Consider the following 18,212-nt stretch of genomic DNA (forward strand, 5'->3'; position numbering starts at 1 on the left):
AGAGAAACTTATCTGTCTATCTTGAATTCTCGGTCTGGTTTTCAATCCACTGAAAAATATTTCTGTGAAAATTTGGATAAAACTCGTTATTACTAATTTTATGACTAGTTTTTACTATTTACGATGGGAACGAACAAATGCCATTCAAGTGAGGGTTGGTTTGTTGCAATATATCTAATAGTTGTGTGATTCCTTGCTTCAAGATGATGAAAATTGGATTGCAGTGATTCTGTGATTGGCCTTTACTTACTGTTCTTTTCATACTTGTGTGATTCCTTGCTTCAAGTTTATAGAAATTGATAAAACAGCTTTACTTTTTCTAAATACCATGGCATTTATCACATGGATTGTTATTATTACGATTATTTCCCTATAGCTTAGCTTATAGCTATATGGCATAATGTGTATGCTTTTTGATGTGTAGGAGTCACTAATCGTTAAGAAAGTAGGGTTCTGTTTTTTACTTCATTACTCAGGTTTCAATATTGAATTGTTAAAAAATTGTTAACATTATCTTTCTTGATATATATTATGAATTTTAATTAAAATTCATTTCCTTTATTTTTAAATTACCTCATACTCGTATACTAAATTAGAAATTCAATAGACCTCAACTTATGCTTTTAACTTACAATTCTTTTTGGGTATTACTGGAAATTCAATATAGAAGTTTTTCCTTTTTTTATTGGATTAAACATGCTAAATTTAAAATATTAAAAAATGCATTGTTTTGATGTTTCAGTTTATTCTCAATATCTTCATTGCACAAATTCAAATAGTTACTGTTGTAGTTACTTCTTAGGCAGAACATATTTTCTTGTGTGAACTTTATTAATATGTATGTGAATTTTATTAGAGTATACAAAAATGCTAAGCCTATGATGACATAGGAGTTCAATGAGGTTATGGTTATTATTTGAGTGGGTTCATTAGACTAGTATTAGTAGTATAGTAGTGCCTCTAGCTGCTTGTGTTTTGGATTAGAATTAAAGTTTTCTAATTTGTATAAAGCATGTCTGCAGCATTCAATTTATTGGATATTATCTTTCATTAAAATTAAATGATGCATGTCTGTAGCATTCAATTTATTGGATATTACCTTTCATTAAAATTAAATGATGATATAAAATTTCACTTACTGAATTATCAGCAAATCTTGTATCTATATACTTAGTCGGCAGCATTTTGTTGTCATGCTCTACTGAAAAATAAAATAAAAAAGGATGTAAATCTGGACTTAAAATTATTTTTTTTTAAGGCCAGAGAAATTTAACACTGGGTTCTCTTTTTTGTATCAATGTAATAAGTAAGATATTTATCTTTTTGTGTCTTACTACAAGAGTTGCTGGTACTTTTTCATTACTCACATAAATTGAGCATGGCTTTCTTATGTAGCTTATGTGCACCATCCGTTTGGACAAAATTAAACTTTAAAATAAAAATTATTTATATATCATATAAGTTTATATATATATATATATATATATATATATATATATATATATATATATATTCCTAAACTTGTCTTTTCTGGTTGTTTCCCACTGCATTGACATTGCTACCAGAAAGAAAAGAAAAGGAAAGTATTTATATTCCTAAATTGGCCCTGCTTGATTTTTTTGCAGAATGAATCCCAAACAGAAGATGGAAGTTATTGCCTGCTTGATTTTACATTTCGAATTAATGAATGACCTTATGGTTAAGTTGTTGATAATTTGCTATGTTTTAATTATATTGCAATTGAAAAAAAAAAGAAAAGAAAATGGAATGATAGTTATAGTAGGCAAGTAATAAGAGATGTTAGTGTTGATAGGATTATTTATTTTAGTGATCTGGCATGTGTAGAAAACACAAGAATGGATAGATGTGCCTTTCATGCATTGTGTAACATGCTTAAAAGGGTTGGAAGGTTAGAACCAAGTAGGAATATGGGTGTGGAAGAAATGGTTGCCATCTTTTTACATATTATAGCACATGACGTCAAAATTAGAGTAATAAAGAGACAATTTGTGAGATCTGAAGAAACAATTAGTAGGTGGTTTAATGATGTATTGCTTGCTATTTTGAGATGTCATAATCTCTTACTGAAGAAACCTCAACCATTTAGCCAGGATAAAATGGATGAACGGTGGAAATGGTTTAAGGTAATTTATTTTGCTAATGTTATTAAATCTAGTATGGTTGGTGTTCTTTAGGATTGAGTTAATTGATCTTTGTTTTGGATTTTAGGATTGCCTAGGAGCCTTAGATGGAACTCATATCAAAGTCAATGTCCTTGAGGCTGATAAGCCTAGATATCAAAATAGAAAAGGTGACATAACAACCAATGTGCTTGGAGTGGTTGCTCCCGATATGCAATTTATCTACGTACTAGCGGGCTGGGAGGGTTCAGTTGCAGATTCTAGGGTATTGCGAGATGCACTATTTCGCAATGGGTTTAGTGTTCCCCAAGGTATTTTATTGAGACTTTAATATGTTATCAAAGTAACTATTTTATCTTTTATTAATTTTGTTCAATTGTGTATGTCACACTAGGTCATTATTACTTATGTGATGCTAGATACATGAATTGTGAAGGATTTTTGGCACCTTATAGAGGACAAAAATATCATTTGAGTGAGTTTAATTCACATAATCAACCCAGTACAGCTCAAAAGTTTTTTAATATGAAACACTCACAAGCTAGGAATGTCATTGAAAGGGCATTTGGAGTATTAAAAGTAAGATGGAGAATTTAAAGAGGAAGATCATTTTATCCTATTAAGACTCAAGGAAGAATTATAACTGCTTGTTGCCTTTTGCATAATCATATTAGAAGAGTGATGGTTGTGGATCCTATTGATGAGATAGAAGATCAAAATATACTTGGAGTAGATGGTGAGACGATCCACCATATTGAGACGAGTGATGCTTGGGGTAGATGGAGAGATCAACTTGTACAAGAAATGTGGAACCAATGGAGGAGAAGACATCACGCTCGATAATTGTAATAATTTTTCTATGTGTGAGGTTCTCTGTCATAACATTGATTTCATTTTGTTTGTGTTTGTGTTCTTGTATAAGAGTTGTGCATGTATGCTTATTAGTGCAAGTAATTTTTTACTTTTGATACTTTTTTGTAACTTTCATTTGGATAATAGTAATGTTTTTTTATTAAATTTAATTGTGATAATGTTAATTTTAATTAAAGATATTTGTTATTAGGGGTATTTTAGTAAATTTGAAAAGATTAGAATCGATAATAATTTTAATTAAATATATTTTTATTAAGGGTATTTTAGTAAATTTTTTATTAGAAGTATTTTTGTAAATTCAAAATGTAAAAAAAGTAATAATTTTAATTAAACATATTATTAAGTGAAATTTAGAATCAATAATAATTTAAGTAAAGATATTTGATATTGGGGTATTTTGATAAATTTAAAAGAAAAACAGAATCAATTATAATTTTAGTTAAACATATTTGATATTGGGGGTATTTAAGTAAATTTTAAAAAATAGGATCAATAATAATTTTATTTGAACATATTTAATATTAAGGATATTTTAGTAAATTTAAAAAAATTAGAATCAATAAACAATTTAACTAAAGATATTTGATATTAGGAGTATTTTAGTAAATTCTAAAAAAATTAGAGTCAATAATAATTTTAGCTAAACATATTTATTATTAAGGGTATTTTAGTAAATTTATTATTAGAGATATTTTGTAAATTAAAAAAAATAATGTAAAAAAATAATATTTAATTAGCTTTATATTTAATTTTTAGTCATTAATATTTTAATTTGAATGAGCAAGGGTAATTTTGATATATTATATAATATGACCAAGAAATTTAAACTCAACCAAACAAAAATTTATTTATTCCTAGGATTATTATATAACATTCCAAGACATTAAATTTTATAAACAAACATAGGTATCTTATATTCCAAGTAATTTTATTCCTAGGCATTATATTCCTAAAAATGACATTCCTAGTAATAAAATTTAATCTTTGAACTATACACACCCTCATAATAAAGTCCAGAAATGTGAATTTTGCTTAAAAACTAATAAAAATATACTAAAAACTAACTAGATCCTACTAAAAACTATCTAAAAATAATGCCAAAAAGCATATAAATTATCCACTCATCAGGCGGAAAATAAATGGCAAGAAAAGTAAATCAAGCAAGCAATTAAAGAAAGCAAGGTAAAGAACTCTTGTCTAAGACATGGGAAATTGAGATCACCATCCTTGTCAACAATCAAATATTGATAGTTTTGATATGCCAATCCATTAGGTCTACTTCCTACAAGCCTTAAGTACGTAAGCTCTACTCCTAAGCTTGAAGTACGTAAAATAGATTTGATCACATCAACCCATAAGTCCTAACCTATCTACTAATTGACTTAGTAGTGGGTTAGTATCAATAGGTGTCAAATTGATCACCAAGAATTCTCAAGTCACCAAATTAATTGTACCCAAAGACTCAAGTTTACCCAATCCCCTTAACTTAGGCCAAGAGCAAAGAGAACTACTCAAAAACCAAAGAAAACATTTCATCAAACAGGTAGAGTGCAATAATAGTAAACATTATAAATTGCAAAAATAATAAAATCTACCAACTACCAATTGCAAGAAAAGTAAATCAACAACTCAAATCAACAATTGAAAGAACTTCAAACATTAAATTGCATTAATTGTAAATCAAACCCAACATGAGCATCCATGAACATAAAAGAGAGCATAAAAGGAAAATTAGCACTACAAACCATGAGAATCAAAGAGTAGAAGCAAGAATTCATAAAGGAAACAAGATGAAAACATGAGATTGAACCTAGATCTAGAACATATTAACCTATCATAACCTAATTCAAGAGAGAAGAGGGAGCTTCTCTCTCTAGAAATTAACCTACATGATGCTCATGCTACAAACAATTGCTCCCCCCTTTTGCTTGGGCTTCAATTCTGCATGAAATACACTCCGAAATAGGTTGGAGTTGGGCATGGGCTGCTCAGAAATCGCCCCCAGCATTTTGCCTTTAAGTGAGTCACGTGCGAGTATTGGCGCGTACGCGCCATGTGCGCGTGCACGTTGATTGGCTATTTCTTCACGCACGGACGCGTCATGTACGCGTGCGTGTCTCTATGTGAAATCACTTTTTCGCGTGCACGTCTTGTACACGTGCACGCCTTGTACACGTGCGCGCCCATCGATGCATTCCCAATTCTTGTTTCCTCATGCATATTCTGTAACAATCCCGATTTTCGAGTACGTGAGATCTTTTCTGAAAGTACGGATTTCTCCAGAAGATCATTAAGGGGAGAACCTCTGATATATCATCAAGTATCTCAATCCTAATTGTTATTATTCCATCTTTAAGATAGGACTCTTTTGAGGCAAGCTCATTGTTATTATGCCATCTTTAAGCTAGGAGTTTTGATTCGATTTTTCATAAATAGTCTCAGTTTGATGAATCGGACAAGATTCATGAGAGAAGAGAGATAATAGGATAATATCATCATTATATGAGTATTAGAAGCTTCTTAAATGATATTATAAGGTTACCTGGTCAGTTTTAGTTAAAAACAGAAAATCGGTTTAACTAGGTTTACGGTTTACGGGTGCAGCTTAGCACCAGCACTCTCTGATGACTTTAGCAATGCTAAGGCCTCATCATACATGTTTTATCCTCACAATAAATATGTTAATAGTGTCATTTATGCTAGTAGCTCAGAAAATAATTTTTAGAGATATTTTTGCAAGTGTTCCGATACATATAGTTTTAGTAGTTATACACCTGAGATATTTTAATATTATTTTAATCCACCTCCAAGCCAACCAATCACAACTCACCTTACACCCCAAAGACCTCCAAGGCTGTCTCATTTCATCATTTTGGCCGAAAATAACAAGAGAGAAAAGAGAGAAACTTTCATGAACACTTAATCTTCAAAGCTTGATTTCTTCTGAACTAAAACTCAAATCAAAACTCTGATTTCACCAAAATGATCCTCTCTTCTTTCTCTACATATCCATGTAACTTATCAAGGATGGAAATAAGGTGAGATGGCTGTCTCCCTCCCTCTTCAATTCGGTTTTCAAGGAAACATGCTCAAACAAGTATTTTCTTGATGTTCTTTCTTAGATCTCTTGCTTAGCTTGACTTGGGGGCCAAATATCTTTGATTTCCTGCATTTTTAAGGTGAGGATAACCTTCCTAAGATGCTGCTGAAGTTTGTTTAGTTGATGGTTTATACTTTTAAACTTGTTCTTGATGTATTTTAGGAGGAAAAAGTGCTTTAGGAACACTTCAAAGAGTTACCGGATTTGGAGTAGCAAATCAAGGTAGGGTGTCATGAAATTAATCTTGATTATTTGTGTTTGAGTTGTGTGAATGTTGTATGATTTGGCTGTGCTAAAAATTTGTTGCATATATGACTGATTCTTGGTGAAAATTTGATGAAATTTTTTATGAAATTTGATGAAATTCAAGCTTTAAAGTTCATGTTCTTGGAGCAGCTTGAAAAACGAAACCCTAGGCTTAAATTGAGGTTCAATTTGTAATGAAATCATGTATAAAATATGGGGTTTTAGTGGCTGCTAATTTATTATGATTTATGGTAAAAATCGGTTGCTGAAAAGACTGAAAAATGGGTAAAAATGGAGAAAGAATCTGAAGAATTTACGAAGAACATGAAGAACACTTTGAGTGTGATGAAGAACAATGAAGAACAGGCTTTAGATCCTTAAAAGGGCAAGGAAGTAAAATATTTGGTGTTTAAGGGGTTATTTGGTAATTTCTAAAAGTTAGGGTAGTTAAAGTAGAAATTTTAAAAGTTACAGGTGGTAAAAAGTGAATTTTAAAGGTTAAAAGTAAAAGGTAAGGTAATTTTCGAAAATTAATAATAAAATAATAAATAATAATAAAATATTAAATAATAATATTCAATTAAAAATAATATTTTAATAAAAATAATAAAATAATGCAGAAAAGGCAGTTTTCTGTAAAAGCTTTAGAAAGACAATTTTAAGCGCAGAATCTCATAATTACCTTCATAAAACACTTAGAGAGTGGAAATAACATATTCGTGAGGCAAAGATAAATGAAAGATAAAAAGTTAAAGAAAAGATAAAAAACCAAAGAAAAGTCTGTAAAGTTTTAAGGACAGAAAAATAGACAGAAATTAGTGAACGAACTAGGGCAACATAGTTAGTCCTTGAGTTGCGAATAGGGTTAAGTATTATATGAAAAGTTAAACTGTTTCAGTATAGACTTAATGAACCTATACTTGGGACAGGGTAACTATTCATATCAAAATTTACATAAGCTTTAAATACATACATTAACTAGAGAAATCAGAGCAGAATAGAGAAACATATAGAACAGAATAACTAGAGAAAAGTAAAGAAATAGAGAGAAAAAGAGTAAATATAGATACAGTGGAAGAGTAATCAGAGAAAAATAAAGAGATACAAAGAACAGAGTAACCAGAGTAGAGTAAAGAGATACGGAGAACAGAGTAACCAGAGTAGAGTAAAGAGATACAGAGAAAAGAGAAACTAGAATAGAGTAAAGAGATATAAAGGGAAGAGTAATATAATAAAGAAAAATTTTTATATATATATATATATATATATATATATATATATATATATATATATATATATATATATATATATATATTAGTTGCTTAATGCAACCCAGAGCAATATTTATCTATATATTAGTTGCTTGAAGCAACCCAGAGTTTCTGTAAGGAAACTAAGTTACCTACAGCCATTTTCCACTTCCCCAGAGCATAGTAGAGTATATATATATTTTCTTGCAGTAAGTAGAGGCTGTCTCAAATGAATGGCTATATTATATGCGCATTTATTTAGGAACGGAAAATCGTATCCGGGAAATTGGGATTACTCGTGACCGGATAAATGTCGGGATTGCGGGCAGCCAACCGACACATAAGCTCATGGCCTGTATTAGGGCTAGACATGCATCATTATTGTCTGCGCATCATTTTCTGTTGCATTTCTTTCTGTGTGTGTTCTATTTCTTTATGTTTGTTTGCTTGTATGCTATTTCTGTGTTTTATTTTCTTGTATTCTTTTGTTTGTGTTCTACTTTCCATTTTCTCTATTTTTTCTATTTATCTGTCTTCTGTTTACTACTTCTCTATATTCTGTTATTCGTCTGCCAAGCCACACAGAATTAATGAACTTAACTAATAACCCCGACCCTACTAAGAACTCCCCAGTTCTTACCCCTTCTCTCTCCATTCCTCCTTCAGATGGAAGCATGAGTACCCTTCCGTAGTTCGCTGACGACCGTTCACAAGAAGAGGATTCCGCTCTAAGTAGTCTTCTGAGTCTAGGGTGAATCTCGTTCTCTGTTTATATGTATATACTGTGAGACCAGCTACTGTCTACACCCTATTTATACGTGAACTTTAACCTAAATCCTGTGTACGAGACTCCTGCTGTGTGGCTACTTGATGAGGTACTAGAGAGACGTCCTATAGCAATGTCTGATCGTGCAGAGGAGTAGTAGGTTATGTTCTACCTTTTAATGACGTTCCACCTGACTTGAGTTTTGAAGACATAGAACATACTTTCCCTCAGTTTAGTAGTTTAGAGGGACTAGGTGAGTATAGAGTCTAGGCTAGCCTAGGTGCCAGCTTAGGGACTTCTTGAACAGGTCAGGGCCTGGGATGTTGTATGTATGTATATGTATATAGTTATTATCTAGTTATATCTAGAGGTGTTCTAATTAAAAGTCTATACCTAAATAAAGGCTGGATCACTGTATGTTATTAACTGCTTGTGATGTATTTATGTGTGGTTATTTATAACTATTTTATCTGTTATCAGTTATGGAGTGATTATGAATGATTCCATCTTTTAATCCAAACGTTTTCAAAAAAAAAAATATCTCGCAAAATAACTACGCTTTTAACAATGAATCAGGCATATAATTAATAATAGATAATAATTAGGAAGACAAGTTGGTAGCGCTCAGTTTCTAGTATGATCATGACGTACCAGAATTTGGGTTGTTACATATTCCACTTTGCATGTTTTTCTCCTCATTTCTTCCATCCAATACTTGCCTTATGAACCTGAAATCACTCAGCAAACACATCAAGGCATTGAATGGAATTAAAGTGAGTTAAAATCACCAATTTAAGGGCCTAAAAAGCATGTTTTTTACACTTAAGCACAATTCAAGGGAGAATTACAAAACCATGCTATTTTATTGAATAAATATGGCAAAAGGTGAATATATCCCCTAAAATAAGCATAAGATAGACCACGAAATCGGGGTTTATCAGTGGTTTCCTATAGATAAATCCCTTGGGAAATTTCATCATTTTGGCTAAGCTTATTAATGCAATGTTGTGACTGAGAAATTCTAAAAAAATTCCTTAGTTTATCCCTTTTTCAATCAAAACCAATTTCTTGTGCAAAAAGGGTTAACTAGGTCTCAACAATCAAAATTTTTTTCTAATCACAACCACAAGCTAAAACAAGCTAAAACAACTATATAAAGCAAGAGTGCATAGATAAAGCAAAATTGTAAAATCAACAAACTAAACAAAAGTATCCACAATCTACAATACTAATATATACAATGATCCAAAAGGTGCAAAATAAAGCAAAATAAAATAAACTAGGATATAATGTCCGAAAATGTTCACCAAATTCACCGACGGTGATGATGGTGACCTCCCCACACTTAAGATGAAGCATCATCCTCGATGCTACTGATCGGGCTCATGGTGAGGGATAACAGTCATATCTGGCTCCAGCTGGGACTCAGGCTGCAGTACCAGCTGCTCGGGAGGCTGTTGAGTATCTTGGGTAGCCTACAGGGGTGCCTCTTACTGAGTCGGCTCCTCCTCATCGGATGCAGAAGAGTCGGAAATAGGTGGTACCCCAATGCCCTGTGCTGTGAATGTCTAATCCACTTGGTAAAACCGTCGCATAATACGGTGCTCACTGCGCTCCATGAATCGAAACAGACGCTGAACTAGAAGATAGGTCGGCTCAGGTGCTGGTGGCGGTAAAGGTACTGTTGCTACTGAAGAAGAGGGTCCTGCTGCGGCTGCTGAAGAAGGAGGTCTAGCTGCCTCTACTGCTGCTCTAGCTCGAGAGCGGCGCCTGGATGGTGGCCTCTCGTGCACCCACGTACCCCACAGAATAATAACCTCCTTGTCATCGTCGTCTGGGGGTGGTGGCGTCACGTCATCGTCCCTCCATGGAGCACCGGCTAAATCGACCATCCTAGCGACCAGGGCTGGAAATGGTAGTAAGCCTCGGATGTGTGCCCGCCACATGTACCTCCTAATCAACCGGGGGAAGTAAACCTCCTTCCCTTCCATGACACAACTTATCCGGAGGAGCTTGTCCATAGGGATCTCAGAAAAATGGGTCGTAGGCATGACATAGTGGGCAAACATCTGTTGCCAAGTCCTAGCCTCTCGATATAGAAAAGCAAATAACATCTCTTTGGGCCTCTTGTTTTCAGAATCCATCACCCAAGGTACATCCGGGATGGCAATAAGGCACTTCAGGGCCTTATAATCAAAGGTCATAGCATCGATCGCTATCTCGATTTGCTGATAGGTACATGTGTCACCAGTCTGAGGTAGGCAATGCAATACATCCTCAATAGCGGCTTCAGTAATCAAGATCAGCCCGCCCCATAGGTAGACTGAATCAAGAGTCGCCCGAAAGAAGTTGCAGTAATACTCCTGTACCCATGAGGTGTTTATCCGTCCTAAATCCCTATCAACAAAGCCTAGGACCAATCCTTGAATAGGGCTTCCATAGATTGCCTCAGGTCATCGGGAAGGGCCAATTTCTTCTCAATATTCAAATTCTTCTTCCAAAAGGTAGGGAAGCGTAGTTCACAGTACAGATTGGGAAACCTGTCTGTGTTAGTTCAATTTGTGTAACTAAAACCAAGTTATAAGCTGATTTGAATAAAGTGGGTTACACAATTGAAATGCACCAATTATTGTAAAAGAATGAACCATGTTCAAGGAAATAGTCAAGGTAAATTAAATGGTGAATGTAGCACAAGTTAAAGGGCATTTGATTAACTTGAAAAGTGAAAGCGCATGAGGGTTCAAAGCAAATCACAGGGAACATATTAAACACAGAAAAAACAACCCAAAGCTACTTAAGAATTGAACTTGATGTAATCAGAGGAATACTCAATTCCAAAAGCAACAAGTACAATTATAAGTAACATGTTTAAAACCAAAACAATTTCTAGAAAATTGGGCAGCATTCCGGTAGTAAATCAGATGTTCCCGGATAGCAAATAGCAGCAAAAATTAGTCATATGATTTCACATATCAATAGGCAAAACAATCAAGGAATGCATATGACTCGGGCAGCATTAAGCAAGCAAGGCAGCAGTGAAATAAAACATACAACATAGAGCATGCCACTCATCATTCAGTGTGCAACACTCAAACAAATAAACACAATCGGAGCACTTATCAGGCCTAGAATCCTCTAACCACATCCAAGCTACCTAACCACAATTAGTTCTATCTAGCCTAGTATGCAAAATTAATCAACTAACTAAACTAAAATTAACTAACAAAATTAATGAAAGATAATAAAGAAATAGAGCAGCAGTGATGAGGCAGGGGAAACCTGGAGGCAGAAGCAGTGATGGACTCGGGAATAGAAAGGGGGGAGAAAGAGCAACAGAGGTAGTGTAACACCGTATAGGTGAGGTAGCGGTGATAACTTGCAGCGGTGGCGGTCGCAAAAAAGAGGGGAGTGGGGATCTGTTCTTGTAAGGGCTGGTGAAAGAGAGCACCAGAACTGGGATAGCGAGGAAAATGGAGGTCGAAGCAGAAAAAGGTTATGGCGATGGGCGGCTCGCCAGTGGTGCTAACGGCGGCAGGCGAGCAGAGAGTAGGAGACAGGGAGGAGAGAGAGCAATAAGAGAGGAAGAGGGACGAAGGAAAGAGGTGGTGAGATATGGGGGGGTGAGCTCACCGGACAGTGGGCAGAAGGAAAGAGGTGGTGAGCTGTGGGGTGTTGAGGGAGCGAAGAGGCAGAAACGTTGAGGACGAGGAGGGTGCGCGACTGCGCTAGGGTTCACTACGTGGATGGGTTATAATTTTTTTAATCCACGCGTGCGCGTATTGTGCGCGTTCGCGTGGGTGGGCGAAAAGAGGGATAGACGCGGATGCGTCATAGGTGCGTCCGCGTGGATGGGGGTGCGGGCATGGACGCGGATGCGTGACGTGTTCGTCTACGTGGGTTGAGTTGGGCCAGGGGCTTGATGTTAACCCATAGTTAGTACAAGTCTCGGGTTGTGATTATGGGTGCAGCTTCTTGACACATCGATGTGTATGCGTACGCGTCCCTCCCTTTGGGAAGATAGCTTAGTGTTTGCATAAAGTTGGCCCAACTCTTTGGAAAATATAAGGGCCTGCATCCGCGTATGGACGTGTACGCAAGCTGTCCTTGCCCCCCCTTTTTTTTTCAGAAATGCCAAAATCAGCTCAAAATTCTTTTAACACTACCTACAACTCAGAATTAACCAAAGATACAGAAGTTGCAAAAATCTTTTGGCTTTTTGAAAAATTTCAAATACAAGCAAGGGAACCTTGCTCCACAAGCAATCTACAACCAATTTATTAAAATAAGTATATGGAAAGAAAACTACCTACAATGGTAACTCAAATCACTTATTAATCAGAGCTACAAGAGAGTGGAAAGAGTTTACCATGGTGGGGTGTCTCCCACCTAGAACTTTTAGTTTAAGTCCTTAAGTTCGACATTTAAGAAGCTCCTTGTCATGGTGGCTTATGCTTGTACTCATCCTTGAATCTCCAAGGATCTTTGCTCTTCAAATGGTTGACATAAGTTCTAACCATCTTCACCAAGTTTGGATGGAGTTCCACCCAAGATATGAGCTCCTATAGTTGGCCTTCATGCTTCAATCTGGGATCCCATATTTTATTTTCACACCCATCTTCAAGTTGATCTTCATGATTTTTCCATCCGAGTAGTTGACATATAGAATCTTCTTGAGTACACCAAGTCTTCTTCCTAGACCCATGTGAAGTAGCATTCCTCTAATCATGGTTCCTATACCTTGAGAGCTTGACCTCAATGAGCCTAATACCAAACTTCCAACCATTACACAACTCCTTTTTACCCTTAGTTCTATAAAGAGCTCTAAGTTGTTCATCCGTTTTAATCAAGGCGTATTCAAGTGAGAACGTGAAGCTTAGGGATAAGAGTTTTACCCACTTGAAAGTTATGATGGACGGTGACTTAGGGAGGGAAACCTCCACACACTTAGACAATGCAAGGTCGACTTTCTTATGCTCTTCTTTAGGTATCACCACCTCTTGACAACTCCTTTCAACTTCTTCTTGCCTGTTGACTTCTTCTAATTCCTCCTCATCATCAATCAAATCAAACTTGGGAGGTTGTGTGAAATCTACTTCAATATCAACTTCACATTCAAAGGAAGACTCTTCAATGAGATCCCCAACTTCTTTTGGTGTTAAGTTACCTTCAATAGCTTCAATTTCATGTCCCATGGGGAAGGATTCAATTTTTGATAAGAAATCATTGATGATTGAGTCCATCTCTTGATCAACCTTTTCATATTCTTCAATCTTCAAAAGCTCCCAAGGTTTTCGAGGCTCACATGGTGGTTCCGTATCTCCTAAATCTTCAACCACTTCTTCATTTGCTTCAGTTGCCATAGGTTTCTCCAATTATTCCAATACAAACTTTGTCTCCTCCTTCTTCATCGGAATTTCCAATCTCTCTTTCATGCTTTGCTCTTCCTTTGGTTCTTCACATGTAGCTACGGAAGTACCTTGAGTGTTCAAGCATTGGTAGGCTAAGGTATACACTACCTTAGTCAAATTAGTTACAAAATCTAGTGTATCACGTTGCATATCCGCTTGTCCTTGAAGTATCAAAGCTAGAGAGTCATCTATTAGGGCTTGGGGTGAAATGGAAGGTTCATTATTTTGGAGAAATGGTTCATAGTTGGAAGGTGGTTCTTCTTGGTAAGGGCTTGGAGATGGTGTGTAATGAGGTGGGTCTTGGTAGTAATCATAATGGAATCGTGGTGGTTCTAAAGGTTCTTGCTCATAGTGGTCACAAGGATGTGGTATAGGTGATTGGTCATACAATGGATATGGGTCACATGAAGGTGCTTGGTAAGAGTGGGCTTGTGAGAATAGTTTATGGTTATATTGAGGGTAAGCATCATAGGCATATGATGGTGGTTGATTGTCACAAAAAGAATCACCATAACCATTGAATTGACAGGCACTAGGATATGAATTATACCTATAATTGTCCGGAGGTTGTTGCCAATATGAGTGATCAATTCCTTGAGGCTCCTCCCATCTTTGATGGTTCCATCCTTAATACATGTTGTCATTAAAAGTCCACTTTTCCTACAACATAATTAGAACTACATTCATAGCCAAAGTGAGAATTCATAGTGAAAAAATAAAATAAAACTAACAAAACTATAAAACAAGCAAAAGACAAACCTATTCACAATATTCACATATATACAATAACCAATAATATAACAGCATTGCAACTCCCCAGCAATGACGCCATTTTGATGATAGGATTTTTGACGGTTTAGAATTTCACTAATAAAATCTCATTGTAAAGTATAGTTTCCAAACCAACAATAATCCTTTCATTCAAAAAATTCGTTTGTCACAAGTACAAACTCCTAATTTGTCTCTCAAAGGAATTTCAGGGTAGTGTTCTTGTTATTGGTTATGATTTGTATATTTTGGGGTTTTAGATGAGAAACATGAAAAGTAAATGACAATGATATTCTAATGATAAAATGACCTTGGCAAGGATTGGTGATCAAGAATCTCTATCCTTATTACTAACCACAACATGATAATTGCAAGGATCAATCCCACTAAGTCATCCTCGAACAAATAGTAAAGGAAAGTCAAGTGAGCTATATCAATCCAAATCCATAAGTCCTAGCTTTCCACTAATTGAATTAATGAGAGCTAGAGTCAATGGCCATCAATTATCAATCACTTGGATATTAGTAACTCAAGAATTTCTAAGTTACCTTCCCAAGCCAAGAACATAAAATTCTACTTTAACATCCTTCCAAGCATTTTTTCAAACACTTGAAAGGTATAAAGGAAGGGCATAGCAAATCAACAACAAGAATGAAATCTAACAACAACTAATTACAAGAAATTAACAACAACAATCAAAGAAAACAAGATCTACATGAATTACCTCAAATTGCATTAAAAGAAAAATAGAAGAACAAAAGTAGATCCACAACAAAGTATAAGAACAAAAATAGAAATGATCACAACAAAATAGTAGAGGAGCAAGATGTAACAACATGGAATTGAATGGGAAAAGTAGATGAAAGAAAAGATTAAAACCTAGATCTAGAAATTCTACCTAAACCTAATCCTAATTCTAGAGGGAAGTGAGATATTCTCTCTCTAAAAACTAAACTAAGACTCACTCCAATTCCTAGGATTCTCCCTAGATGAATGAATCCCCCCTTTCCCTTTCAATCCTTGGCTCTTTTAAGCATTTTGGCGCCAAAGTTGGTTCCAAACTGGGCCCCACAACTCCTCAAAAATTGCTGGGCACGATTTCACTCAAAAATCAAGTGTCTTCATCGGCGCGTATGCACACAGTACGCATACGCGTCCCTGGAGCTTTTTGCAATCCACGCAGAAGCGGGCGTGGCATGCCGGGGCATATGCCAGCCTGAAATCCTCTCATTCAAATGAAGATGTCTTGAGCTACATAACTCCAAATTAAATAATTATGGTGCCATTAGAAAGTAGACATTTAGAGCTTTCTAACCATATATAACACTTTATAATGGACACTGGAATTAAGGAAGATAGCTACCCCGAAATCACAAGGAGAAAAACATGTCACTGCAGAGTTACCAGCCTGACCTCTTCATCTTCAAATGAGATTATCTTGGTGGCGTTGGAAAGCTGACATCAAGAGCTTTCCAACGATATATAACACTCTAGGGTGGATATTAAAACTGAAGGTGATAAAGGCCATTATTTTAGCATTGCAAAACTTGGGCGTGCCACTTGATATCGTAGACGTGGCACGCCAACGCCTTTCATACAATAGGCGTGCCATTTCGAGTCATGGGATTGGCACGCCAGTTCAAATAGCCAGAGAGGAGATTTTGGTGCATTATTAAAGGCGTGGCACGCCAGTTTTGGGTGTGGCACGCTAGTTTCATAACATATGGGGCGTGGAACGCCAGAAGTGGGCGTGGCACGCTGGGCTACCTGACAGACTGACCTAGTCACCTTCAAATGGGCATAACTTGAGCTACTAAGGTTCAAATGAGTTGATTCCAAAAGCATTGAAAAGCTAACATTCAGGGCCTTCCAAACATAGATAATACTTCATAGTGGAAATTCATTTTGAGGCCTAACCAACACCATACTTTCAACGTTGCAAAGTGGGTCATACTCCAAAGGGCAAAATCAAGTGGGAGTGGCACTTGGAACCACACGCCAACATCTTCCTGAAACTCCTAGCCTTCAATCAAGCCCACTCCAACTCTCATTCAAGCCATAATTGTCAACCAATCAAGGCCACAAGAAGCATCTAGAATAGTTTATTTTCATTTCATTGTAATTTGCTTTTAATTTCATTTAAGTTTGTAATTTAGTAGAGCCTATATAAAGGCCTTATTTCATAGAATAAGAAAGCTATATATTAGGCTGGAGATATTTGGAGGAGTGAGTCTTCGGACCCTCCTTCCTACCATTCTCTTCTCCTCTTCCATTTTCTTACTTGTAAATATTTTAGTTATGAATTACTAACTCTTTCCATTGGGAAAGAGAGCTCTATTGTTTTTCAATGGATTGATTATTTTTATTCTTCTTATTCTCTTCATCTCTCTTTGATTTACTAGAAGGGATGTCGTTCTTCATTCTAGCATTCAATTATCATGGAAAAGAGATTGAACGTATTTGGGTTTTATGGGAACCTTGGAAGAGGAATCATAAAACCATGCTTAAAATCCTTTCTCACACTTGAGTAGGATCTGGGTTTTGGTGTTTGGATATGGTGAGATATAATCCTCCCTCTACTTGGACCTATGAGGATGTGTGGTATAATCAGAGAATAAGCTTTATCTTTTCTCTTGAGCAATTAGACCAAGAAATTGGCTATTGATCAAGATTTGAGAGATTGAGTCACCAAGGAATTGGGGCTCAGTCAATCATGATTGCTAAGAGGTCTATGAGTTACATGATTGAAGATGAGATGAAATTAATTAATCTGGAGAATGTAATATCTCTTGATCCCAATGTTTATTTTATCTTTTCTTTCTTATTTACTTTATGGTCATTTACTTTCTAGCACTTTACTTTTCTTGTACTTTACTTTCCTTGCCATTTACTTTTGTGCACTTCATTGCTTTCCTTTACTTTTATGTCATTTACATGTTCTTGTTGCTCATTACTCAATTGTGCTTGTCTAACTAAAATAATCAATCAACTATTGCTTGCTTAATCCAATTAATCTCTGTGGATATGATCCCACTCCATTGTGGGTTATTACATGACGACAATTTGGTGTGCTTGCCAAAGAATGGATTCATTATATGTGGGTAGTAAATTCCAACTCATCAAGTTTTATGGCGCCGTTGCCGGGGATTAATTGTGATTAACAAACTACCGGTTGGTTGATTTCCTAAATTAGGCACTTTTCTTTTAGTTTTTGTTCATTTGTTTTTTTTATTTTCAATTTTCTCTTGCTAGTAAGGTGTTTGTGTTATTGCCTCACTAAGAATCCCTCATCTGTGACAATGGGGATTCCAATTTCTTTTGGTAATTATTGTTTGAGATAGAGCATTTTGCAAGTAAGAATGGAGTCTACCTCACATTTTGATCAATCATGTCATATGGGATATTGCCCACCACCACAAAATGATTCAAGTCATTATCCTAATGGTGGATGGAAATATCACCAAGGAATGATAGAGTATGAGCAATCAAATAAAATGGAATACATCCCAGAGCCACAAAATAGTTCATATTGTTATGATAACTACCAAAATTTTATCACCAAGGAATGATAGAGTATGAGCAATCAAGGACTGTCACCCCGTAATTGTCCAACCTATGCACCTCTACAAAATCTTCTAGAAGTTGCAATAGAAGAACTCT

At 35.5% G+C, this 18,212-nt stretch overlaps 1 protein-coding gene across 1 annotated transcript; it reads left to right on the forward strand.

Annotated features, from left to right (window-relative positions):
* Positions 1-1,856: 1,856 nt before the first annotated feature.
* LOC140183585 (protein ALP1-like) lies at positions 1,857-9,850 on the forward strand. Its single transcript, XM_072232044.1, has 3 exons — positions 1,857-2,144; positions 2,230-2,452; positions 9,795-9,850. The coding sequence occupies exons 1-3, from the start codon at positions 1,857-1,859 to the stop codon at positions 9,848-9,850; spliced, it is 567 nt and encodes a 188-aa protein (XP_072088145.1).
* The last annotated feature ends 8,362 nt before the right edge of the window (positions 9,851-18,212 follow it).

The sequence above is a fragment of the Arachis hypogaea genome, chromosome 1, assembly GCF_003086295.3.
Source record: "Arachis hypogaea cultivar Tifrunner chromosome 1, arahy.Tifrunner.gnm2.J5K5, whole genome shotgun sequence".
Classification (NCBI taxonomy): domain Eukaryota; kingdom Viridiplantae; phylum Streptophyta; class Magnoliopsida; order Fabales; family Fabaceae; genus Arachis; species Arachis hypogaea.